This window comes from Typha angustifolia, chromosome 10 (assembly GCF_048772165.1).
Source record: "Typha angustifolia cultivar Huaian chromosome 10, ASM4877216v1, whole genome shotgun sequence".
Taxonomy (NCBI): Eukaryota; Viridiplantae; Streptophyta; class Magnoliopsida; order Poales; family Typhaceae; genus Typha; species Typha angustifolia.
Genome location: NC_133248.1, coordinates 2,180,621 through 2,203,363, shown reverse-complemented (window position 1 = coordinate 2,203,363; position 22,743 = coordinate 2,180,621). Strand labels below are relative to the sequence as shown.

Genomic DNA, 22,743 nt, shown 5'->3' with positions numbered 1-22,743 from the left:
GTGGAACAGATTTAACATCCTGACCAGAACGATATAGATTTGTTTAAAAACTCAGGAAAAAGATAGCATGATCTCAAGAACCAAGAATCCTGGATCAGATCCAACAAAAAGAAGCAGACCGTGAGACATCATCACCTAAAACAGGACATATCGGCACAAGATACCATGGCCCTTATTTGCCAAACGAATGTGAATGAAGAACAAAATTGCCAAAATCGATACAGAATCTGTACAGATGTTTATTGCCACATATCTTGCACCTTCTCTCGCACAGTGAGGGCTCCGCTAAATTTTAAAACCTTGTGAAGGAAAAGGAAGATGATTTCTGAAGAAAGGAAAAGACCTCCGAACTTTACAAAACCTGTACAGCCTTACAATGGATACTTTACATACGTTACAAGACTGGTGTGTACTCAAATATCGGGGCGCTGGATCTCGCCCATCATGATGCGGTTGCTATGAACCTTAAAACCAAGGAGAGAGGGGTCAATCTGCCGTCCTTTCTTCCCTTTCTTCTTGCTGCTCTTGCCACCTGCACCACCTTCTGCAGACTCCACGCCACTGGCTGAAGCATCAGACTCTGAAGTGGGTTTTTTTGTGCTTTTCAGCATGTCAATGAAAGATGGTTCTGTTGCATCTGCGTTACTGCTCGAGGATATGCGGCGGAATCTAGAGATGAACTCTGAAGAGTGGGCAACTGATGTACCTCCATGTTCTTGCTTACTCTCTGCATTTTGATACACACATAGAGTTATATTTAGTTCAGAAAAGAAGAAAGAAATATAGATGCCCTATGCTGCACCAATAGTCCAAATTAGTTCATATGTTGAGTTGGGCCCTGCCCCACTTTAACAGAGCTAAGCCTGTTCTCTCAGGGTCCACTCATTTGAGTTATGCTGCTTTATGAGGTAAGAATATAGTACAGACGTAACCTCATCAACACGTGATCTCATCAACATCCCCACCTGTTTTGAGTTTAATACAGTTGAGCCAAGAAATCAAGAATAGTATTGGAAGTTGAGCTCTCCTTCAGTTTAGAATCACACCAGTTAAGTACAATTTTTAGCATCCGAGCGAAAGAAATGCATAGATCATTTCCACACCTAACTAGCCCCGGTTAAACAAATTCTAACTTTTAAAGTTCCAAGAAGGTAGGTGGTAGGTTGGGGTTAGGAGGGGGGGGGGGGGGGGGGGGGGGGGAGGGGAAGAGATGCAAAGCGTACCTTCGAATGATGTAACAATTGTCAAATTTTTTCCCTTGGTGGATGGAGCAGAGGCTAGATCTGACAATGCAGCCTGAGATGAAATGGCATGCTGGTCTTGTGGCCGCTTTAGTAAGGAATTAGCAAATCCCTTCGACAGAAGAGCAGGAGTCCTACAAACAAAAGGAGCAAGAGCATAACCATAAAACCCTAAAGTTCAGCATCGCAAGCTCTCTGCTAGCCAAAGTAAGTGAATATCCACTCAAGAAATCATTTACATCTCCACCCAAGTAGATTCAAAGAAAAGTAAAATTTACAAATTCTATTTTTGCCGGACTTCGAACGTCACTATATATATATATATATATATATATATATATATATATATATATTCTTACAAAATTTCTAACAGGTATTTTTCATTTTTCATATTGAAACTAGCCATAAACAAGAGTAAACTGAAAACTGCAAAATAAAGTTTACCTATACCTGTTCTTAGTTGTATTAACATTTTCTAAAAACTTTAGACATGGCAAGTGGTCATGGTAATTCATTAAGCAGCATATATGTACAACATAAGTTGGTTCATATGATGCATTTTCCCAACAAAAGAAAAAAAATTATTGCATGCCACGAAGCATAACACTGGAATTATACCATCCCCATGCATAATCAGTGATAAGAATGACTATAAATTGTCTGAACCCAACCATAATTAATGATTCCTAAGTAACAGATGTCTATAACCTCCCTTAAGAAAAATTCTGCATCTTCATACCTCATTGTCATATAATAGAACTACAGGACAGTAAAGAAGGTTAGCTCAAAATCAATGTGTGAAATCTGTTTTCATGCATTGAATTGGAAAGGCAGTAACGAACAGAACCCAATACAGTAGAGTCAAAGTTCTTTTCATAATTCATATTGTGGACAGACTATTTTCAATTTTAAAGAATTTTTGTTCGGCATCTCAAAGCTGTACATTTTTCCAAGCTCCAAAATCCCAATCTTCACGAAGATCCTCCTCTGGAATGTCAAAAATTCAAGACATTCCAAACAAAATCTTAGTTTGTTTTACAGACACAAAAGCAGGATTAATTTATTCTTTCTTGATTGCTAACTATCCTAGGATAGATAACCAAGAAACATACCCAACATTAGGTTAATGACTTCTTATTCCACATAACAATTAAAGAAATAACATTAAGATTGTTCATTTTTTCAATTGGGACAAAGATAAGTGGGTGAAAAACAGCTCAGAGTATCAAGATTTCACTTCAATAATAGTTCAGAAATATCGGCTAAATATAATATGAGTAGTTGATGATACTTGGTACTTGATATATGCCTAAATGGAGATGAATGAGTGAAGTTATATTTAAATAGTTATCCTACCTTGGAATTTTTTTACATGTCATATATATGAATAATATATGTATTCCAATTGTTCTAGCATTTGGAACTAGTAGATAAAGAAAAAAGTTGAATTATTCATATTAGAAATTGGTTACAGCAAAGCAATTGCACGATTCAATTTGTAAATAAGAAAAGACTTAATAGGATATCCTTTTTTCTGTTTTTAAAGAGAAAATTATAAACCAAAACTTCTGTAAATTTGTGTTGTTGAGTGAAACAACACATAAAGAAATAGTTGATAAATAGTAAGTCCCAACTGGACGTTCAAAGTCAGAATGACTTTACTTCTCAACTAAGATATAATAAACAGAGAATGCCACCAAGAAGAAAAAGAATCACCTAAAGCGTCCACCTTTTAGAAGTAAAGATACTCTTAAAAGAAATGGAACATTTTCACTAAATTCATTATCAAAATTCAGGAAGTTCTTTAAAAATAATTTAAGAAGCTCGCCGTCCCAAGTTTCAAGTGGGGGGGGGGGGGGGGGGGGGGGGGGAAGACACAACTTTACTAGTTAAATCTAAAGTTATAGCATTTTCAAAGAATAGATACCTGCTATTAGCCATATCTTCACCAAAAGCAGTATCATCCCCCACCTCATAATTATAAAACAGATCTCCACCTGCTTAATATATCACAGTTCCCAATCATGTGAATACAAGAAAAGGTTAAAAATCAGATAATCCATAGATAATATTATTCAATAAGATTACCTGTGCTGCCTGTAGAGGCATGCCTAACTGGTGCAACAATTTTCGACTCTTTATCTCTGCCTTCTAGTTGCCCAACCCCACCTTCGTGACTATCTAGAATTGATCTGCCTGTCCCCTTACCTTTAGTAGAATGCTTAGTCCCCCTCTTACCCTCATTCACATCAAAGGTATCTAATCTGTTCATAGATACATCATGACTCATATTATCCACAAGTTGTTCTTTCTGAATTTCATCCATATTTGAATGGAAGTGTTGTTCAAGTGATGTTCCAGAGCTAGACCGAAAAGGTAAGCTTCCACTGCTCTCAAAGCTATTAACTTGACTTTCTGAGTTAAGATTCAATAATCCCTCCTGCCCTACTTTAGCAAAGAGAGAACTCTCTGTCAAAGAATCACTAAAGCCCATTCTATCTGTGTTCAGCTTAAAGGAACTATCGGCTACAGGATTTGAAAAGAGCCAAGAAGGGTCCTTCTGTCGATGAGATGATGTAGGAGCACCATCTGTAAATCCTAGTGATTGTTGAGTTTGAGGAAGCATCTTTGGATGGATCACATTTTCTAAGCCATGTTCTACGTTTCCATCATTTCCAACGAGTGATGGCCATGCATTTGGGTTCTCAATAGTGAGATTCATTTTCATGTTCCTCTGCTTCTCCACTTCTATCTGTAACTGACTGAGATGTGATTCTATCAAGCTATTTGACAGCGGCCCATTGGATTCAGACCAGTGCCTCTCCATTGGGTTCATGTGTGAACGGCCATATTGTTCCGGAATCCCAAGTTGGTTAGGATGAACTCCAGAAGCAAATGGCGCCACCTGACCAGAAGAATGTATATGACCATGCTGTTCAACTGGATCTAAACCTTGGAACCCTGCCAGAGCATTTAGAAGGTCCAAATTTTGAGGAGCATCTGCAGGTATAGAGCTCGATCTATTAAGAGAATGGATCCCCTGAACCCCTCTCTGTAGACGCTCAAGCATTGCAAAATTTCTCTCAAGTTGGCTGGGTTGCTCAAAGGATGACGGCATGTTAGGCGACTGCATAAAATCCAACTGGTTTAATCTAGAAGGATGAATGTGGTGCGGAGTAGCCGCTGCCCTGATGAATTGGCCAGATTCATCAACCGACCATACCCCACCAACATGTCTGTCTTCTTCCATGCCTGCCTGCCTCGAAGCGATCGCAAATTGTCTCGCTTGAAGCTGCTCCTGCTGAAGACCTAAAAGAATTTGTTGTTCAGCAGGAAGCATTTGCCTATGCTTGGAATGAGGCAGAATGTCCAACATATTCATGTGATGTTCATGATGACGGCTGTGCCCAAATTTTGCTTGAATAAGCTGCTCGATAGCTGCATCATGATGCTGTTGAATATTGTGGGGCTGTTGCTGTGAGTCATTTAACAGGTGCTGCCTAAGTAAAACCTGATCAAGCATGTTATTTGCCTGGCGAGGATCAACATGCAAGGCTCTAGCACTGGGTTCCCGTAACTGCTGATGCAGCATTTGTTCCAGAAGCAACTGCTGCTGCTGCTGCTGTTGCTGTTGCTGCTGCTGCTGCTGCTGTTGTCGTTGCTGCTGCAGCAATTGCATCTGATGACGGTGAAGCTGCTGTTGCTGTTGCTGTTGTAGTTGATGTTGTTGCTGTTGCAGTTGATGTTGTTGCTGCAGCTGCTGAAGATGCCGCTGCTGCTCCAATTGAAGCTCAAGTTTCAAAAGATGCTCCAAGTCTGGCACTTGTTGATTCATCGACTGTTGGTGGTGCAGAGAATCCAGCACCTGCTCTGCAAATGGTCCTGAAAAATCCATATTTTGATGAGCCAGCAACTGTTGTTGCTGAAGTTGCTGCCTGCGCAATTGTTGAGCTACCAGCTGCTCTTCTAAATTGAAATGAGATTCAGCTTCAAAAGGAGAAATTCTACTAGCATTGATGGCACCATGGACTACATTTGAACTGTCATTCCTTCCATCATTATTGGACCATTCATTATGCATAGAGGGGAACTCACCCATCATATTATACTGTTCCTGTTTGTTACTAAAAATAGATAAATCCTTTCTAGATGCAGGGTTGATAATCTGTTGATCAGAAATACTGACAATATTTGATGAAAGAGGGTGCTTTGGTTGCATTCCTTCCAGCTCAGACCACAGTAACCCTAGCGGGTTCAAATCATTGTCTCTTGCAGCTTTGGGAACAGGTAAACTTGCTTCTCTCACTTCAGACACAACATGGCGACCACTAGAAGTCCGTGACAAGTCAATGCGATCACTAGAAAGATTTAAAATTCTGTCCATGCTACTCTTGGACCTCCCTGTGTACAACACTTCTGCAGCAAACAAAGAAATCATGACTAACCGGCCAAAAAAACTAGACAGATATTACAACAGTACATAGAAAAGCATGGAAACACCTCTTTACTAGGAACTAACCTTCAGTGTCTTGACCGATAAAATCTTGCATATGTTGACCTTCAGAAATTACTAGTGACTTTGCTGAGTTAGATGATGGAACCCTGCCAGATGGTTGAAGCCTACCACTCTGAGAATCTAAGGGAGCTTCAAACTCATTAGAAGTAGGCTTAGGTGGATGATCCAAAGCATCCACTAAAACAGGTGTCCAGAACGGATCATTTGTGGCAAAAGAACGTGTATCAGATGCTGGATTTAGGTCCTCCAATTTGCCTCTTACAGAATCCAAAGGCTCTGAATTTTCAATGGCAGAGATAACAGGGAGACCCTGGGGTTTAAGATTCAACTGTGGCATAACTTCACCGAGTGGCCTGAAGGGAGTACCTTCTGGAGCATCAGAAAGACGTACAGGTAAATCTGTACCAAAATATCCTTCTTCGAACCACGAGATGATGTCAACACCTAGAAATGGACCTTGTATCCCTCCTTGGGGATCTTGGTAGAACATGCTAAACTCATCAGGAGCAGCCTGTTCTAAAAGTTTCACTTTGGCATCAGCATTCTGATATAGTTCAGTGGTATTAGGAATATACTGGGCTAATGCTGGATCATACAGATAACTTGAATCTTTGGATAGCTTAGAACTGGTATCAAAATTAGCAGTTGATGACTTCTCATTCTTCACAAAAGCAGCATATTCGTCTCCATCATCATCAAGTACTGTTCCTTCACCAACTTCCCTAGTGGAATTGGCAAGAGTGTCAAATGATGCCGCGACATTGTAGAAAGCATCATTTTCTGATATCATTGGGGCCGTACCATCATGAACCAACCCATGAATTAAGGTTCCTGCAAAGAACCAGGGACATTTGTAAAGCACTCTTTTAGAAGGGAAAAAAGTTAGGATAAAGCACCGGAAAGTAGGTGAAGGAATCAGATATTAATATTAACCTGCAGATACCCCTTCAGCAGAGCAAGTAGAGCGCACACCACCATTCTTCTCTGCCAGAGTTATGCCTTGAACATCTAAAGTGAAAACAAATGAGCAAATCAAACTTGGCTATACAAAAACTACAAGAAAACCCTGTAGCTGTACCACAACTATTGACTCATATCATCACATCCCTACCTGGATAACTTGCTTCACCGCCAGTGACCTTCCCCTTCCTAATGTCTTCCAGAAGAGCCTACCGGAAACATAGTTTAAATCACCTTATGAAACATAAACTCATAATAAAAGTATTTTCTGGCAAAGCAGAATAATTATTGAGCTGTCTTGCTAACAACGAACAAGCACAACTAGAATTTCTTTACTCAATTTAAGTTGATGAAAAATGTGAGATCAAATGAAAACAAAGAGCCATATCGTTTTCAACCTCTTTTCCCTTGGACATCTACAAACAATATCAATATGATATAAGTTCTTAGTGCATATTGGCACTGTGCAGTTCAATATTCAAAAATGGCATTTGCTAGCTAATTTTAATGTTTCACATTTAAAGAGTGAGTAAAGTAAAGCACAATGCACTAATGAGCTCAAGACTGAGCATACCTCTTCCTCTGTGACAGGTGTGAGAAAAGCCAGTGGCGTTAAAGAATTAGACAGTGTAATGCAAGGAACTTCCTCAAGTCCTTCAGGAGTAGTATCCAATGATGATAGAGTTCTGTTCTTCCTGTATATATCAAGAAGCTTTCCCCTTGGATAACGGAAAGTATCAGAAGATATACCACATGGGATAGTAGGTGGAGCACCAATTGGCCCAGAGGATGATGACATGCTGAATGCTGCACTTACAGAATTTGACCTACCCCTTCCAACAGTAAACCCCACATTTGAGCCCTCCATACGTCCTCTCTCCAACCCAAATCCTGGAGCAGCACGGAATGTTGTGGATCCGCCAGAGTGAACTTCCTGACGATGGCGAGGCCTCCATTTATCACGAGAATCTGATTCAGACAACTGACGGAAACTCCCAGGAAAAGATTGTTTTTCAGCATGAGTATCATCCTTTTCCACGTCCATTTTTTTCTCTATCCGAGAGTCCTTTTCTTTATCTTCTGGACCCCATCTTGATGACCATTTGCTATCACGCCTATTTTCATTACCTGCGTTACGGTTGGGAGCCTCATTCCACCTCTCAGATGAAGGTAAAGTCCGACCATCAGCACCTTCTCTCAAAGAAACATTGTCAGAACGGCGATCACCTTTCCGATACTCGGTTTCTCGATCTCCTTCCTTTCTACGTTCTCTCCTGCCAAGCAAGCCAGTTTCCCTCTCCTCTTCACGCCAGCGGCGACCACTCTCGACCTCAGGAGCATTCCTTCTCCATTCTTTCTTATCTTGAGATCCATCCAAACGCCACACATCTTTGGAAGTAGAATCCAACAAGGTTCCATGCGGTAAAGAATTTTGAAGGCGAGTATCCTGTCACACAGCAAGAAATCATGTTAAGAGAATGGCCACCAAGAGTAGAACTATAACAGTAAGCATCTAAAGATGCCCTCTCATTCCTACAATTCTAACTATCATATTCCAAGTACTAACTTACTGAAACTAAAGAAAACACTCAATCAGAGCTATCCTTGTAGAAAAATAGATACCTAAGAGGGGGAAAGTCTTGCAAACATGCATCAAGATGATAAACATAAAGGTTTATATCAGAGTGTTTTAGACTAACCATCAAAAATCAAGGATAGCATTTAGCTTATACAGTAAGGATACAAGACAGGGAGACAAAAATCAAGACAAAGGCATGCAAACAAAGGGAAAACTGTAATCCATGAAGCATGGGAAGCATATAAGGAGCAGATACGACAGTCCCAAGATCCTGTAAGTATTCTCACTACATTCCTCCTTCAGTTGTGTCAGTTCCCATTCTGCCTCTAATATGGGTTATCATGCAACCAGATTATCAGAAGCAATCATGACAGCTCTTTCCTCTCGTTACCATCGCTTCCTGTCTAGTTTCTACATTATGTCCCAGGTCATTTAATACAATGGAACTTAGGATGGAAAGATAATTACTCCTATATATGAAGAACAAGGAATTTCAATGGCAATACAATTCCTATATAGATCGAAGTAATTCTGAGTGGTCCACTAGAATCAAACCACCCTATATCGTAATTGAACTAATACGAATATGGATGAGTAATCAAGGATTAGCACATTACAAGAGAGGGGAGGAGAGAACAGAAATGCTTGATGTTGAATTCTGTACTGGATATATAAACTCAAAATTCCATTCACATTTCTTATCAGGAACTCTCTAAACAGGATCTGGATGGAGAAAACTGTCCAAAAGATTTTTATACAGCACACGGAGTTCTGACACATTCACTACTAATCAGAAACTTGAACAAAATAGGGCACAGAAGAAATAAAATAACAATATTTGGTGTTGCAACTTCAGCATAGTTGATGCTTCCATGCACAAGATCAACTTACTTTGCTAGGTCTGCACAATGGTGGCCCAATGGATCCAGACGTGTTTCATTTTAAAATATTATATACCAACATCATTGAAAATCTAAAGCCAAATGTATGACAAACCACAAGGAAAGAAGCACTACATAACAAAGCATGCCAATCTAGTATAAGGAGATTACATATTTACATGTATATTATATATATTTGATTCTCCTCATAATCAAGTTTAGTGTAACATGATAATAGAGACTGTATAAATATAAAAAGCACTAGCTCGTCCAATATATGTGGAAGAAACACCAACCTTGCTTTCAATAGGTTTAGCATAAAGCCATTGCGGAGACAAAGGAATACTATTCTCAGAAGACTGCTGATCTGCAGCATGCAAAAACATATACAAAATTTAAGAGAAAAGGCACAAACATGTGACAGATGGATAGTAGATCTAATCCATTACAAAAATGAGCTACTTATAAGCAGTTAGAAATGATCTGTAGACAAAAATTTACCCAGATTATGTGATGTAAGGCAATCAAAATTTATTACCAACTTACCACTAATACGCAAAATTACAAATAAGAATATCACATCCATGCAAATTTAGGAGATAAGGCACAACATGCAATAGTCAACTAGTAGATCTGATATGCTAACAATGATTAGATAATTATGCATGCAGACTGAAATGATCTGTAGAGAAAAGTACCCAGATTATTCACTGTGGGGCAACTAAAAGAAGTAATTCATGTGAAAAATTGCAAATAAATAAGCATGTTTTTCTCGTCTGAGGAATTCTAGTAAAGGAAAAATACACTGTAACAACAACCCAAAACATCCTTTTGCCAGTTAGTAACGAGACGTATACAAAAATGACCAATGGCAATTATTGCATATGCCACCGCAGAAAGTGTCATCTATAACTCCTGCATCTAGCCTCCACACTGAGGGCATTGTAGGTGCAACTGTCATATGTCAAAAATCATTGAAGTTGGAAAATAATAAACCACAACAGTAAGGCAAGGGCCACATCTGCAGTCACTAGTCCACACGCTCATTCAAGTGAACAAGCAAAAAGTGGTTAATTGCCTTTCTCAACGTCTGTGAACCTAGTTATAAACGTCCAGCCTCACATACAAAGATGTTACTGACAGCCATATGATTTGTACGCATAGATTGGTTACAGATCCTTAACCTGATATTCCAAGAACATTTCAGAAAATAAATATAAGCAAAAATCACCTTTCGATTCATCAAGAAAACCCAGAGGGACCTTCTCCTCCTCGTGTCCAACGGAAAGTACATCTGGTGCAAAAGTAATAGAAGAAAAAATCTCAATCACCAATTTTGCACAAATGGTTGCCACAGGATGCGACGAGATAAAGCTTATGTTAAATCTTTTCTTAGAACAATAAAAGTAAAACCAAGCCCTAGATCTTAAATACAACACAATCACTTGGAACAGCAGCAAAAGTGGGCCAGATCTTTAAAAGGAAAAAAAAATCATTTCATTCCAAAAAAAAAACGGATAAGATCTTTCTAATTACCAAGAGAAGAAATTCTATCACATGCATTAATGCAAGAACAATTACCAGACCACGCAAATCAAAATTATCCTAAAAATCGAAATTATCCGAGATCCACTAATCTAAAAGAACCCGAAGATTCCAGCACTATGTACGTTTCTTCCCCTTCCAAAAGAACCCTAAAACAGCAAACTAGACAAATCCAACACAGATCGATCAGGTGCGCGGGCTGCTCTCACCTTTGCCCGACCACGCCTCATCCGCGGAAACCTTCCGGGCTATGAGCTCTCCAGGCCGATCCATCTTCCCTTCCGCCATCCCAACGGCCGACGCGCGAGATCCGAGGAACCGCGAGAGAGAGAGAGAGAGAAAAATTAGGGTTTCCCGACCAGAGGAAACGTCACGATCCGATGAGATCAAGCGGATGAAGGTTCGATCGAGCTCTAGGGTTTCGAGGATTAGGGTTTTGAGAGACAGAGAAGGTAACGAGATCGATGAGAGAGATAGAGAGAGATGAAGGCGTTGCGTGTTTAGAGAGAGATAGAGAGTGTGTGATAATAGTTGGAAATTAGTAAACCATTTTATATTTTAATGGCAAACTTTTCACTTTACTACCACATAAATCTAAATATGTGTTTCTCGTATACGCATGCGCTAGTACGCTTTTTACACCGGGACGAAATTGTTATTTCTAATACTTTATCTCGCCGAATAGATAATTTCGAACCTCCTTATTGACATAGAGAATGAAGTGTTTCTTAGACGGCCACGGTTCGCTTGATCCGGCTAATCGGATCCCTTTTTTTGTCGAATTACCCTTTAAAGATTGCAGACCCGATAAGCCAGAACTAGGTTGAGATCTTAAGGGCATCGGTTTCTATAGGTAGGGTCCACCCCACAAAGAGGCGACCTTCTTTAATTAAAATTAGTAGCATGGCTCGTTAATTAAACATGTCAAAATATAAATACGACATATTTATAAAACGGGTTACATGAGTTATTAACGAATTATTAGACGACGCAAGCTATTTGAATTTATATAAATTATTCGGATTACAAACGGTTTTATTTAGATTATAAAAGATTTTTTGTGTTATTAATAGTTTTTTTGGTGTTTATAAATGGGTTGTTAGGGTCATAATTAGGTTTTTTTTAATTATACATGAGGTATTATGCCATAAATGAGTTGTGTGACAATTTGCTCTCTTAAGAGTTTATTGGTCTTAGTTTCCTTTTCCTTTCTTATGGTGAGGTTTCTGTTTCACATCTCCCTTCCTCCTAGGTCACTTGATCTAGTATATAAGGTCATTTCCCTTTTTTTAGAAGAGCATGGCGGAGTCACTAAGACTCTAAATGCTTCTATTCTTGGTATTTGGGCTCAAGTTGCTAATGGAAATGATTAATCCTATAAATATGAAGTTCAAGATGAAAAGATTGAGTACTATCCTGAGCCACATCCAAAAAATTATTGTTGTCGAATAGGAGGATTGGGTTGAAATAGACCTAAATTTACTCCAAAGCAATAGAGAAGAATGGAGGTATGGACTCTACAATAAGTTACTAGATAAGCCTATTTCTATTGAGGTTCTGCATCTGATTTTGTCTAAGATATGGCCAATGACTAAGTCTTTCTTGGTTTCAAACATGGAAGCGGGCTTTTACCTCTACCTCTTTAGGTTAGTCAAAGGGATGACATGATCTGGTTCTTATCAAGGAACCTTGGACGATCAAGGGTCAAGTTCTTATCCTAATCCCTTGAGGGGTGGATTTCCAAGCTTCAAAAGAGATGATCAAATATGTTCTTACATGGGCCATGGTTGCAGCCTTCGCCCTACAACCCATAGAGGCAACTCTAAGATGACACATGCTAAGTCAAACAAGGTTGCCCACTCTATAGTCCCAACTCAATTGGGAAAACTTGTTCAAACCAACTAACCCTTAATGTGGGTTTGGTGAGGATGCTGGGCTCATGCAAGCTAACCCTAAAGAATCCTAACAAGATGAAATAGATACAGTTTCTCCTTAGGAACTAAAGAATAAACAATTTTTTCTACTAAGAGATTTTGTGAATATTCTCTCAGAACTATGCAGCTTCAGATTTCTGTAGCAAACTCACCTATTCCAATCACCCTACCTTCCGAGATCAAGTCCATATCGTTGTATTAGAATATTATGAGTAAAATTGTGGTTGATATTATTTTACAATTTCAGATATCAAGTATGCTCCCTCGTACTTGGGCTCGATGCATGTTGCCCTTATTCCTAAAATCCCTAACCCTTCGCAGATTAGTGAGTTTATGTCTATTTCCTTGTGTAATATTTTGTATAAGCTCATTTCAAACTTTTGGTTAGCTAGATAAATGTTGTTTTGCTAGGTTTAGTGAAATTTAAACAGTTTGCATTCATGATATATACGTATATAAATGACAATATTATCTTGCTTAAGAGACTGTGTAATCGATGCAATAGGGTGGTCATTCTTATTCTCATGTAGTTATTAAACTTAATACAGAAAAAGCCTATGATATGCTTAGTTAGAAAACCATCCATGAGATTATGAAAATGATGGGTTTTTTGATAAAATTTTTGTCTTGGATTATAACTTGCATTGAATCGGGTTCATACATATTGTGATTTGTGGCAAGGAGATCCCATGTTGCCTTATTTATTTATGTATTCTCTCAAGAATAAATGATGATTGCTTGATAGGTTTAAAATTGCTGAAAATGATTGCATTTGTTATCTTATGTTTTCTAATGAGATTTTAATTTTTATGTAGGCAATTACTATTAAATGTGATGTATTAAATTCTGTTTTGAATAAATATTGGTTTGTTACTAGTTAATGTCAACAAAATTAAGTTTGCTTTTTTATCTTCTTCTTGAGCTAAATCCAACTTACGGATCTTTAGTGAGTAACCTTAAAATCGTTAGGAATTTAACTACTTACCTCTCTGGATAATTAAATTAAACATTTTAAACCTAAGGTTACACATTTTGATTTTCTCGTAGTGAGAGTCAAAGGGAAGTTAGATGGATGGACAAGGACCACTCTATCTCAGGCTGAGAAAACTACTTTTATTAAGTCTACGCTCTCGCCTCTTATATATTGGGTTGTTCCTCAATTTCTTTGTCTACTTTTAATTGAGTTGATAAGTATTTCCATTCCTTCTTGTGAGGCAAGGGTGATAGTAATTCAAAGCTCCATTTGAATAATTAGATACCTACCGTATGCATCCTAATAAGGGTGGCTTAGGTATTACAAATTTATGGGACTCTCGTATTGGGCTGATTGGCTTCAAATATATAAATTTGTTTACTTCTCCTAACAGGTTGTTATAGATTAAACTCATGATGTATAAGTATGATAATTGTAATATGTAACTCGTCTCTTAGAGTTAGAGCTAAAAAATCTATTTTTTGTCTTATCTATGATTCCTTAACTATCATTAAAATAGGTATTCTCAAATTAAAAGTCTATTTTTTTGTCTTATCTATGATTCTGTAGCTATCATTAAAACATGTATCCTTAAACTAGTTAAGGTTTCTCCCAATTTACATACTAAAAAAGTGTTCAAGTTCATCACTAATTAAGCTTAGAGACCCAACCATATATGGTCTATACCTACTTTGACAGAGTCTTGGAAAATGTTATAAGCTTTATACCTCTAACTTTTTGTTTAGTTGAGGACTTTTAGATTAGGTCTCATAAACCGCTCATATTTCTATTGCCTCTCTATTACTAATTTTCTAACGGATTTGAAGTGTCCTAATTATGATTCCTGAGATAGGTGGTTAGTGTTATGAAAATTGTCACTTGCTTCTAAAATAAAAATGTTCATTTGAAAAACTATTTGGAGTTGTCTCCCTACTAATGCCTAATTACATAGTATATCCTTGTCTCCTTCTGCATCCTACTCGATATGCAATATGGAGTTTGAATCTACGTGCCACCTATTGATCACATGCCAAAATGCTAAAGATTTATGGAGGGCTATGTTATAATATTTAGGTTTTAAAGTCTCCTACATCGACATATGGAATTGAGAAAGCTAAATTAAAGAGAGGCATACTGATAATAAGACGGTGGCTACCTTGATTTGATGCTTAATTAGCCTAGGGATGTGGCATCTCTAGAAAAGCATAAACAAATTGGTTCTCTAGTGCAAAACGATGACCCTTAAGCTGGATACAAACTCGTATGTCAAGATTGATAGGCAAATCTAGACTTATATTCAAAATGGATAATGATCAATATGGAATATATTTTGATATATTAGCTACTTAGCGCATCTTTGATAGTAGACAAGATTGACTTGTGTGGACATCGTTTGGACTGAATCATATTGGATTTCAGAACCTCGATAATCCATTGACTATTCTCAAGCTAAACTAAACTTAATAAAATAGTTAGGCCTGGTTTGTTTAGTGCATAAGCTTCCTTTATTTGTGAATTAGCTTTCATTTATTTGCAAATAACACATAAATACCACTCTTTCTCTAGAAATTAGTTATGCACAAATTTCTATCTCAAATGAAGGAATGTGATAAAGTTAGACCATTTTCCTTACTAAAATTATACATAAACATCTTATTCTTGTTTAAGATTTATAAGTTAACCAAACAATACCTTAGATAGTTAAGAATATACATAAAAATATTATTAATGTGTAAGATTTCTTACATGATAGTGTATTTGTGACATACTAATATCTTACACATCAACTACATTTTCAGATAAATTCTTAAGCACCACTTTGTACTCTTGGGTTTGGATTTGCCTTTTAATCAAATATGCGTAATAATATAGTTCTTATTAAAAAGATAAGTAAGGACTTTAAATAAGGACAATTTTCCAATGGATCTTAGGGTTTTATACAATACTAAGCATTTGAATATTGTTGGTTTGGCATTTGAACTCCTCGACGAAGACTACTACTCTCAGATTGGGACATCTGAACGTTGTTCATCAGGCATTCAAACATCTCGATATTCTATAGCTCTCAAATTGGAGCATTCAAAACTTGGCCAGGTATTTGAATGCCTTGATATAATGTTGCTCTAGGATTAGGGCGTTCATACGTCTCAAAGATTTTTTATTTCTTAAAATCCTTCATTACTTGCTTGGGTGAAGGCCAGTGTGGATCGACGACCATCTCAAAATGCCATGTTGTTTGAGTGGCTAGCAGTGATTCTCGTGGTGGTGGAGTACGCATTGATAATCCTCCACGTGATAGAAGAGGTAGGAGGTCTCATTGTGAGGAGAGCTTCACTACTGTCAGGTGTCGCTGCAAGTCAATAATGGCTTGAGTCAACACCTCGACAAAGGTTTGCATGACCTTCTAAAATTCTAGAAATGTGGCTTGTATCGCGCTATTATATGGACTAAATATGTGTGTCCAAGCATTATAAAGGGTGAGATGGCCGTCAATGAGTTGGAAATCGGATTGTTCCCCTTCAAAGTTGTCACTTCTGCTTTCACATAGGCACCTTGTGTGGATACGAAGTCATGAATTCAATAGTAGGCATAATGGTCCAAAGTATGATGGCTCTAATACTACTTGATGTGAACCAGTCTTAAGGGTGCATTTGTGGTAAGGTAGTGGTGCGAATGAGAGTGGTAGTAGTAGGGATGAGGAGATCTAAACAATAAAAGTGGAAAGAGATGGCGTGAGGGTAAATCTATGATTCAAAAATGAAGATGAGGGGGGAGATGGTTGGCCAAATGGGTCTAGGGGAAATAGTAATTGAAGGAGGGAGGAGGATGGTGACCTAACTTGAAAGATCAAGAAAGGGAGGAGATCGAGGGCAAAGATGGAGATGAGAGGTAGAAGAAGGTAGAAAATGATCAATATTCTTGAATGATCTAAAAGTGGCTGTTTTCCATATATTTATTTGGTGACTAACACTAATAGCTCAAAATTAATTAATCCCTAAATCAAACAAATAATTAAAATAATCCTAGTCAAACTGAGTCGATGTTCGAACATTTGAGCACTATTGATTAGGCATTTGAATGCCTCGATGAAAGCTATTCTTAGGTTTGAGTGGTTTTGGTCGTGCATTTAATAAATGTTGCTCATGGATTGTGGTGTTCGAATGCCATTGCCCTGCTATTCAAATACCATGACCAATGTTGCTATCAGATTGTAACATTCAAACACTATTTACTAAGTGTTCAAATGCCTCGAAGAAGGCTGCTCTCAAATTGGAGCATTTGAATACTATTGGTCGAGCATTCGACCGGACCATCATTAAAATGGCCTTCATCAAAGTTTTTGAAGTACCTAACCAATGGCGTTCAAATACCTGGACGCCGATTCAGTCCAACTAGTTATTTGTTTGATTAATAACTTAATTAATTTTGAGTCATTAGGGTTAGCCTCTAAATAAATATGTGGAGAATAATCGCTTTTAGATTATTAAAGAATATTGATCATTTTCTATATTTTTCTATCTCTCGTCTCCATCTCCTCTTGATATCCTCCTCATCGTCTCTCCTCCCTCGTTCAATTGCCATTCCCTCTAGACTCCTCGAGCCAATCTCTATCTCCCTCATCTTCTTTTCTAAATCATAGATATATCCAACATCATCATCATCTATATTATCCCCTTTAGTTTCTATCTTCTAAATCTTATCATCCCTACTATTATCACCACCACCTGCCCCACTATTTTACCATAAATACACCCTTAAGGCCGGTTTGCATCTCCTTTGTAGCTGTAGCCAAATTCCCTCAAACCCTAGTTATCACCACCATTATCATCGGCTAGCCCTTTTACCCATTTTGTCCATCGATCTCCCTCATCCCTTAGGGCTGACCAACTCTTTCTTTTCTCTTCAATCTCTCAGATATACCAGCTATCATTACCCAATACCATCATCCCTACCATGCATCTGTCAAACATTACCATCGTCCATATCCACCCGTCGCCAACATCGCTGTTAGGCCCTTATCCAAATTTGACCTATATAGAATGAGAATTCGATGATGGACTGAACAAAAACCATATATTGCGAAGTTACAAAGCCAATACATCTAGTTCAATAATTTTCTGGCACTATCAGAATATTTGACAAATATGATTCTCAAACTGTGTTGATCATATTTCTGCATTCATACTCGAATGGCAAATATGATTATCAAACTGCGCAGATTATATTTCTGCAACCATACTCGACCCACCCTTCGAGATAAGTTCACATCAAAACTTATATGTCAAATCAAAAGCATTTGAGTCGATTATCACTTCTATTTATACTTTATCTTAATTTTTTATATTACATCAAAAATACTTATTATACAACTATTTTATATTATAAGTAAATATTAGACTACTTACTCTAGATTAGAAATATAATTCTCCAGTTAAGAACCTAAACTAGTTATTCTAGATTTTCCTTTAATCTCATATCAAATGAGAAAAAAATTATCATTGAAAGGGAGGCTCTGCTGGAACTTAATGCAGCCAGAAATTATGGTGCCAAAGATCTATCACCCAAAAATCTTAATATAATCTACCAGAGCTGTCTCATGTACCAATACAATATGATTAAAAGCCGGCATTAAATTCTTTCAATTTTCTTTGTGGTTGTTGCATATGAACTTAATTAGACGGCTATGAGTTGTGTGACATGTCAAAGCTTAAGCAAGAGAATAATTCACATATTTCTTATTCATGACAACTGCACTTGCTCTTATTCTGGTCCAACTATTTGAGATATAACCTATTAAACATGAGGAAATTATGAATTTGATTATTTGCAATTGATGGCAGATGGAAAGAGACTCTTGGCTTAATTAGAACATAACCCAATTGATAAAAAAGAATGTTATGAAGTATTTTTGCAGATTTGATCAAAGCTCTGGATTGCTACATTATATATTAGTTTTATTTTTTAACATGGTATTGTAGTGGAGCTTTATTCATGCACAATCCAATTTATTTCTCTGATAAAAATCTGATCATCCACTATTTTTTATTCAGATAAAAAATCCATTGTTCTAATTTTCTATTTCTTTGTAAAGTAAAGTTAATTATATATAGACCCTCTAAATTATCATCGTTCTTCTTTATTATATTTGCTTGTTTAGTTCTGGGGAGGAAATAATTTATTCATAAAGTAATTGTTTTGGCATTTTTAATCTATATTATAGTTTGAGAGAAGAAATATAGGGTCCCTCTCTCAATATATAAGCAATTAAAATGTGTGTGTGTGAGAGAGAGAGGAGAAAAATAACATGCCATTCATACCAGATCCTTTTCTTCTTGAAAATTAGGTTAAAAAAGATGCATAATTGAATCCAAATCCACATCAACTAAAATTATCAACAAAGGATTTACATGCTAAATTTATTTATAGGTTACTGAGGAATTATACATAGAGATTAATTTCAGTTTTTGCTCAATACTTGATCAGGATTTACATAATTTCCACAAATATGTTAGATACATAAGATCACAAAAGGATGCTCTACCAACTAATGTTTTTAGATCCAACAACCCAACAATAAAGGAAAGAATAAGTACAACACCAGAGAGGGAAAATGATCCTTATCTTCCTTTCATTATCCTCTGAGAGGTGGGAGACAAGAGATGGGAGAATAGGAAAAGAGAACATTACCAGACATTATCAGCAGGTTAAGCCCCACATTTTTGTGGTCATCAATTCATGGTTATTCATAGATAAACAGTGACAGCAACGTTTAATTGTTTGGTGCTAAATTCTAAAGTAGTTGGTCAATTATTCCCAACTACAATACTATTTGGGACACCAAACATACAGTTAAAAGATCCCCCATGCTATGGGTAACAATAGAATACCTACAGGATTCTGGGGGTCCCTTCATCTTTCTAAGGCAATTGGTGATTGGATTGATAACATTTGTCAAGTTGGCAAGACAGTTCAGTAGATTTAAGAGCACATGGTATTACTTCAAAGTCTAAAAGAAAGAAAGCAAATACTCTGAGTTTCTAAATATTCCGAAGACAAAACATACTGTCTGAATCTGACAAATTGGAATACGATTGCAGGTGAAAAGTTAAGAACTCTAAGGCAAACCATGAACCAAAATTTAAGAGATGAATCTAGGTCATCCTCTGTGCAGCTTCCTTTGCGAGCATCCTTTCCTTTGCCTTGGTCTTGGCCTGTGATTTGGAGCCCATTATCCCGCCACCCCATTTCTTTCTGATCTCATCAAACTTGTCATTGAAGTTTGCCTGAAGAAAAGGTATTAGTACGAAAAAAAATGTAAATATACACAAGCAGCAGAATAGTAAGAGCACATTATTTTGCTTCCCCACCTTAATTGCCTCCAGGATTTTGCTGAATTCAAGTTTATCCTCATTCTTCACTGTCGTCAAGCACAAAACAGATGCAGTCTTCTTGTGTACGATCTACAATAAATGAGAGATAAAAACAAACAGGTATCAGCAAGCATGAACTAATAAAAGTATCAGCAATAAGAAAAGACAATATATAACATACCGCTCCAAGCCGGGCTTTTCCTTTCACAATGCAGTAAGGGATTTCCATCTTCCTACACAAGGCTGGAAGCCAAACCACCAGCTCGATTGGGTCAACATCATGGGCAATGACTACAAGTTGTGCCTTGTTCTACAGATAAGAATATAAGACAGAAAACAATAAAATGCTCAATTATTTCCAACTTCACAACTTTTAATTGCTGACTTCATCTGTCAACCAATATCAATATAGGACTGTATCCAGCAGGAATCACAACATGTGCAATATAACCAAAATCAAATAAAACATCAATTATACCTGTTCGATGAGGTAAGTGACATGATTAAGACCATACTTCACAACAATTGGTTTCTTAGCTTCAACAGTTTTGCCTTCAGCTTGTGCTTGTGCCATCTTCAGAAGCCGTTCCTTCTTAGCAGCTTTGTCTTCAGGCCGATACTTCAGAAGCATTTTGAATAGGTTGGTTGCTGCAGGAAAAGAACCGAGTTATAGTTGGATTAACTCCCAAAATAACTTCCCTGTCTCTCACCAATACAAAATGAAAATCCAGTAAATTTTACTAATTATCGGACTCTATCTCTTGTTTACAGGAGTTGCTTGGAATTCATACTACTACTCTTCAAATATTATACTCTTCTAAAAAAGAAAGAGCCTGATGAGAGACGTTGACAAGACAGAAATTATTATAGTTCCAACTGGACATGGTTTGGACACTAAAAAAAGACATGCAACATTCGGCTCATTTTTTGCTGCTATCACTTTTTTTTTGTACCCAATGACTAAATCACCAAACCACTCCAATATGTAGGATGGTGGCAATAACCACAGAAATCATGAATAAGCAAATAATTTGTGTCCAAGGATGTGTACCTAGTTATTAAGGACACAAACACACTTGGCTTCTCCAAAACCAGAAAATTCAAGAACATAGGGAAAAACATGTACTATAATATGATAAGACCTTTTTCTTAACTTACAACTTCTCTAACAACAAAAAATATCAACAAAGCTGAGTTTTGGTCAAAGAATTAGATATTCACAAAATTCTTTCTTATGTTAAACTAATCTACCAAAAGCCTAATTAAGAAAATCCAAAGAAACAGACAGCACAACATCCTGGAAAATCTCACCTAAAGCCCAGCTATAAAAAACACCAAACATATCTAAAATCCACTTCATGTAAATGGAGCGTACTCCTGGGATGTATGCTTAATTCCGATGCAGCAATCAACCATTCACACCTGATGGATTTTGCCGCAGCTACAAAACCTTATATACATCCTAACAAACCCTATCATCTTCACAAACATCCTAACAAACATAACATCTAGAAGAAATGTAGAAGTAACCATGTTTCACATAATACAAACCAACTTCTCACTGCCAAAATTTAACCCACAAGGCATTCATAGTAACAGTTTAATAGCACCAAACATACAACCACTTGAAAAGCGAAGAACCAAGCTCTAACATTAATCAATAGAACAAAACTTATTCATGAATCAAAACTAACCAAGTCAAAAACAGACTAGACAACAATTGAATGAAGTAAATAAATATAACAAGGATAGATTTACCGAGATTCTTATCCAGGGTCCTAGTGAACTGATTCAAAGCCGGCGGCACCTTCAACCTCTGCTTGAGAATCCTGCGCTGCCTCTGGATTCTCACAACCTTCGGCCACTTCACGAATCGATGGAGATCCTTCTTTGGTGGCAGAGCCCCTCCGATTCCAAACTGCTTCGGCCTTTTCTCGAACAGCGGATTCACAACCTTCTCCTATGGATTTAAAACAAATTAAACAAAGTAATCTTCTTAAACAAAGAAAAGAGTATAAAACTCCATACCGTCTTCTTCTTCGCCGGGACCGGTGCTTTCCCACCTCTTTTAGGAGCCTACAAGATTTAAACCAAAATTAGCAGAAAAGTAACCAAATTGAAAAGAAACCCAAGTCATCAACGAGCAAGATATTCAATAAAGATGGTACATTTAAGGAGTTATCAACGCTGGGGCGGAGAAACGCGAGAAACCAAGTAAAAATCGGATTTTGACCACCGGGAAAGGATTCATAGAGATCAAAGGAGAAGAACCCATGAAAGAATCAGCGAATTAGAGAAGAGGAATTCATACGTACCATCTCGAAGGTTGATTAGGGTTAGGGCTTTTTCGGGGTGGCAAGGAGAGGCGGAAACCCTTAGAAGAGGAGAGGCGGCAGAAAGCCGAAGGGTTTATAAAAGGCTATGAGAGGAGAGGATTTACGTGATCTCAACCGTTGAATGCTTTGTGATTGAGATGATCGGACGTTTCTAGCCGTCTGATTAGTTTCTTTTGTTGTTTATTTTACGATATCGAAGGAGATGAAAGAAACCCTAGCAAAGTGGGCAGGAAGTGTTGTAAGCTTTTCGAATGGCAGAAATGGCCCGAGAAATCCGATTTAGTCTTATATTTGATAATTTGCCAAATAGGAGACAATGGGAAGAAAAAGACTATAAATTTTTTAAAGAGTTTTTAACTATTTTAAATCTGTCGTAAATTTTCTTTTATACATAACTTAAATACAAG

The 22,743-nt window shown here is 37.4% G+C and overlaps 2 protein-coding genes across 5 annotated transcripts; both read right to left on the bottom strand.

Moving 5' to 3' along the window:
• Nucleotides 1-20: 20 nt before the first annotated feature.
• On the bottom strand, nt 21-11,237 carry LOC140769180 (uncharacterized). Of its 4 annotated transcripts, none has more exons than XM_073109787.1 (11): nt 10,932-11,237; nt 10,409-10,471; nt 9,474-9,544; nt 7,292-8,164; nt 6,869-6,926; nt 6,691-6,765; nt 5,761-6,588; nt 3,330-5,657; nt 3,169-3,241; nt 1,224-1,375; nt 21-727 (listed from the first exon to the last, which is right to left on the bottom strand). In XM_073109787.1, the coding sequence occupies exons 1-11, from the start codon at nt 11,008-11,010 to the stop codon at nt 414-416; spliced, it is 4,914 nt and encodes a 1,637-aa protein (XP_072965888.1). In that variant the 5' UTR covers nt 11,011-11,237; the 3' UTR covers nt 21-413. The 4 variants fall into 4 exon arrangements, with proteins under 4 accessions (XP_072965888.1, XP_072965890.1, XP_072965891.1 ...); XM_073109789.1 differs by having other exon boundaries at nt 3,169-3,238; XM_073109790.1 differs by lacking the exons at nt 21-727; nt 1,224-1,375 and adding an exon at nt 1,383-3,042 and having other exon boundaries at nt 3,134-3,241.
• Nucleotides 11,238-19,603: 8,366 nt separating this feature from the next.
• On the bottom strand, nt 19,604-22,426 carry LOC140768090 (large ribosomal subunit protein eL8y). The gene is made up of 7 exons (XM_073108182.1): nt 22,316-22,426; nt 22,029-22,076; nt 21,759-21,960; nt 20,479-20,648; nt 20,182-20,310; nt 19,998-20,090; nt 19,604-19,913 (listed from the first exon to the last, which is right to left on the bottom strand). Exons 1-7 carry the CDS (start codon nt 22,316-22,318, stop codon nt 19,782-19,784), a joined length of 777 nt encoding a protein of 258 aa, XP_072964283.1. The 5' UTR covers nt 22,319-22,426; the 3' UTR covers nt 19,604-19,781.
• Between the last annotated feature and the right edge of the window lie 317 nt (nt 22,427-22,743).

Coding starts and splice junctions, on each gene's coding strand:
- LOC140769180 (XM_073109787.1), bottom strand. CDS start 11,010: ATGGCGGAAGGGAAGATGGATCGGCCTGGAGAGCTCATAGCCCGGAAG. Junction 8,165..9,473: donor CTAAACCTATTGAAAGCAAG/GTTGGTGTTTCT, acceptor GCTGTGTGACAG/GATACTCGCCTTCAAAATTC. Junction 5,658..5,760: donor TATCGGTCAAGACACTGAAG/GTTAGTTCCTAG, acceptor TGTTTGCTGCAG/AAGTGTTGTACACAGGGAGG.
- LOC140768090 (XM_073108182.1), bottom strand. Junction 20,649..21,758: donor GACCCTGGATAAGAATCTCG/GTAAATCTATCC, acceptor CTTTTCCTGCAG/CAACCAACCTATTCAAAATG. Junction 20,311..20,478: donor TCACTTACCTCATCGAACAG/GTATAATTGATG, acceptor TCTTATCTGTAG/AACAAGGCACAACTTGTAGT.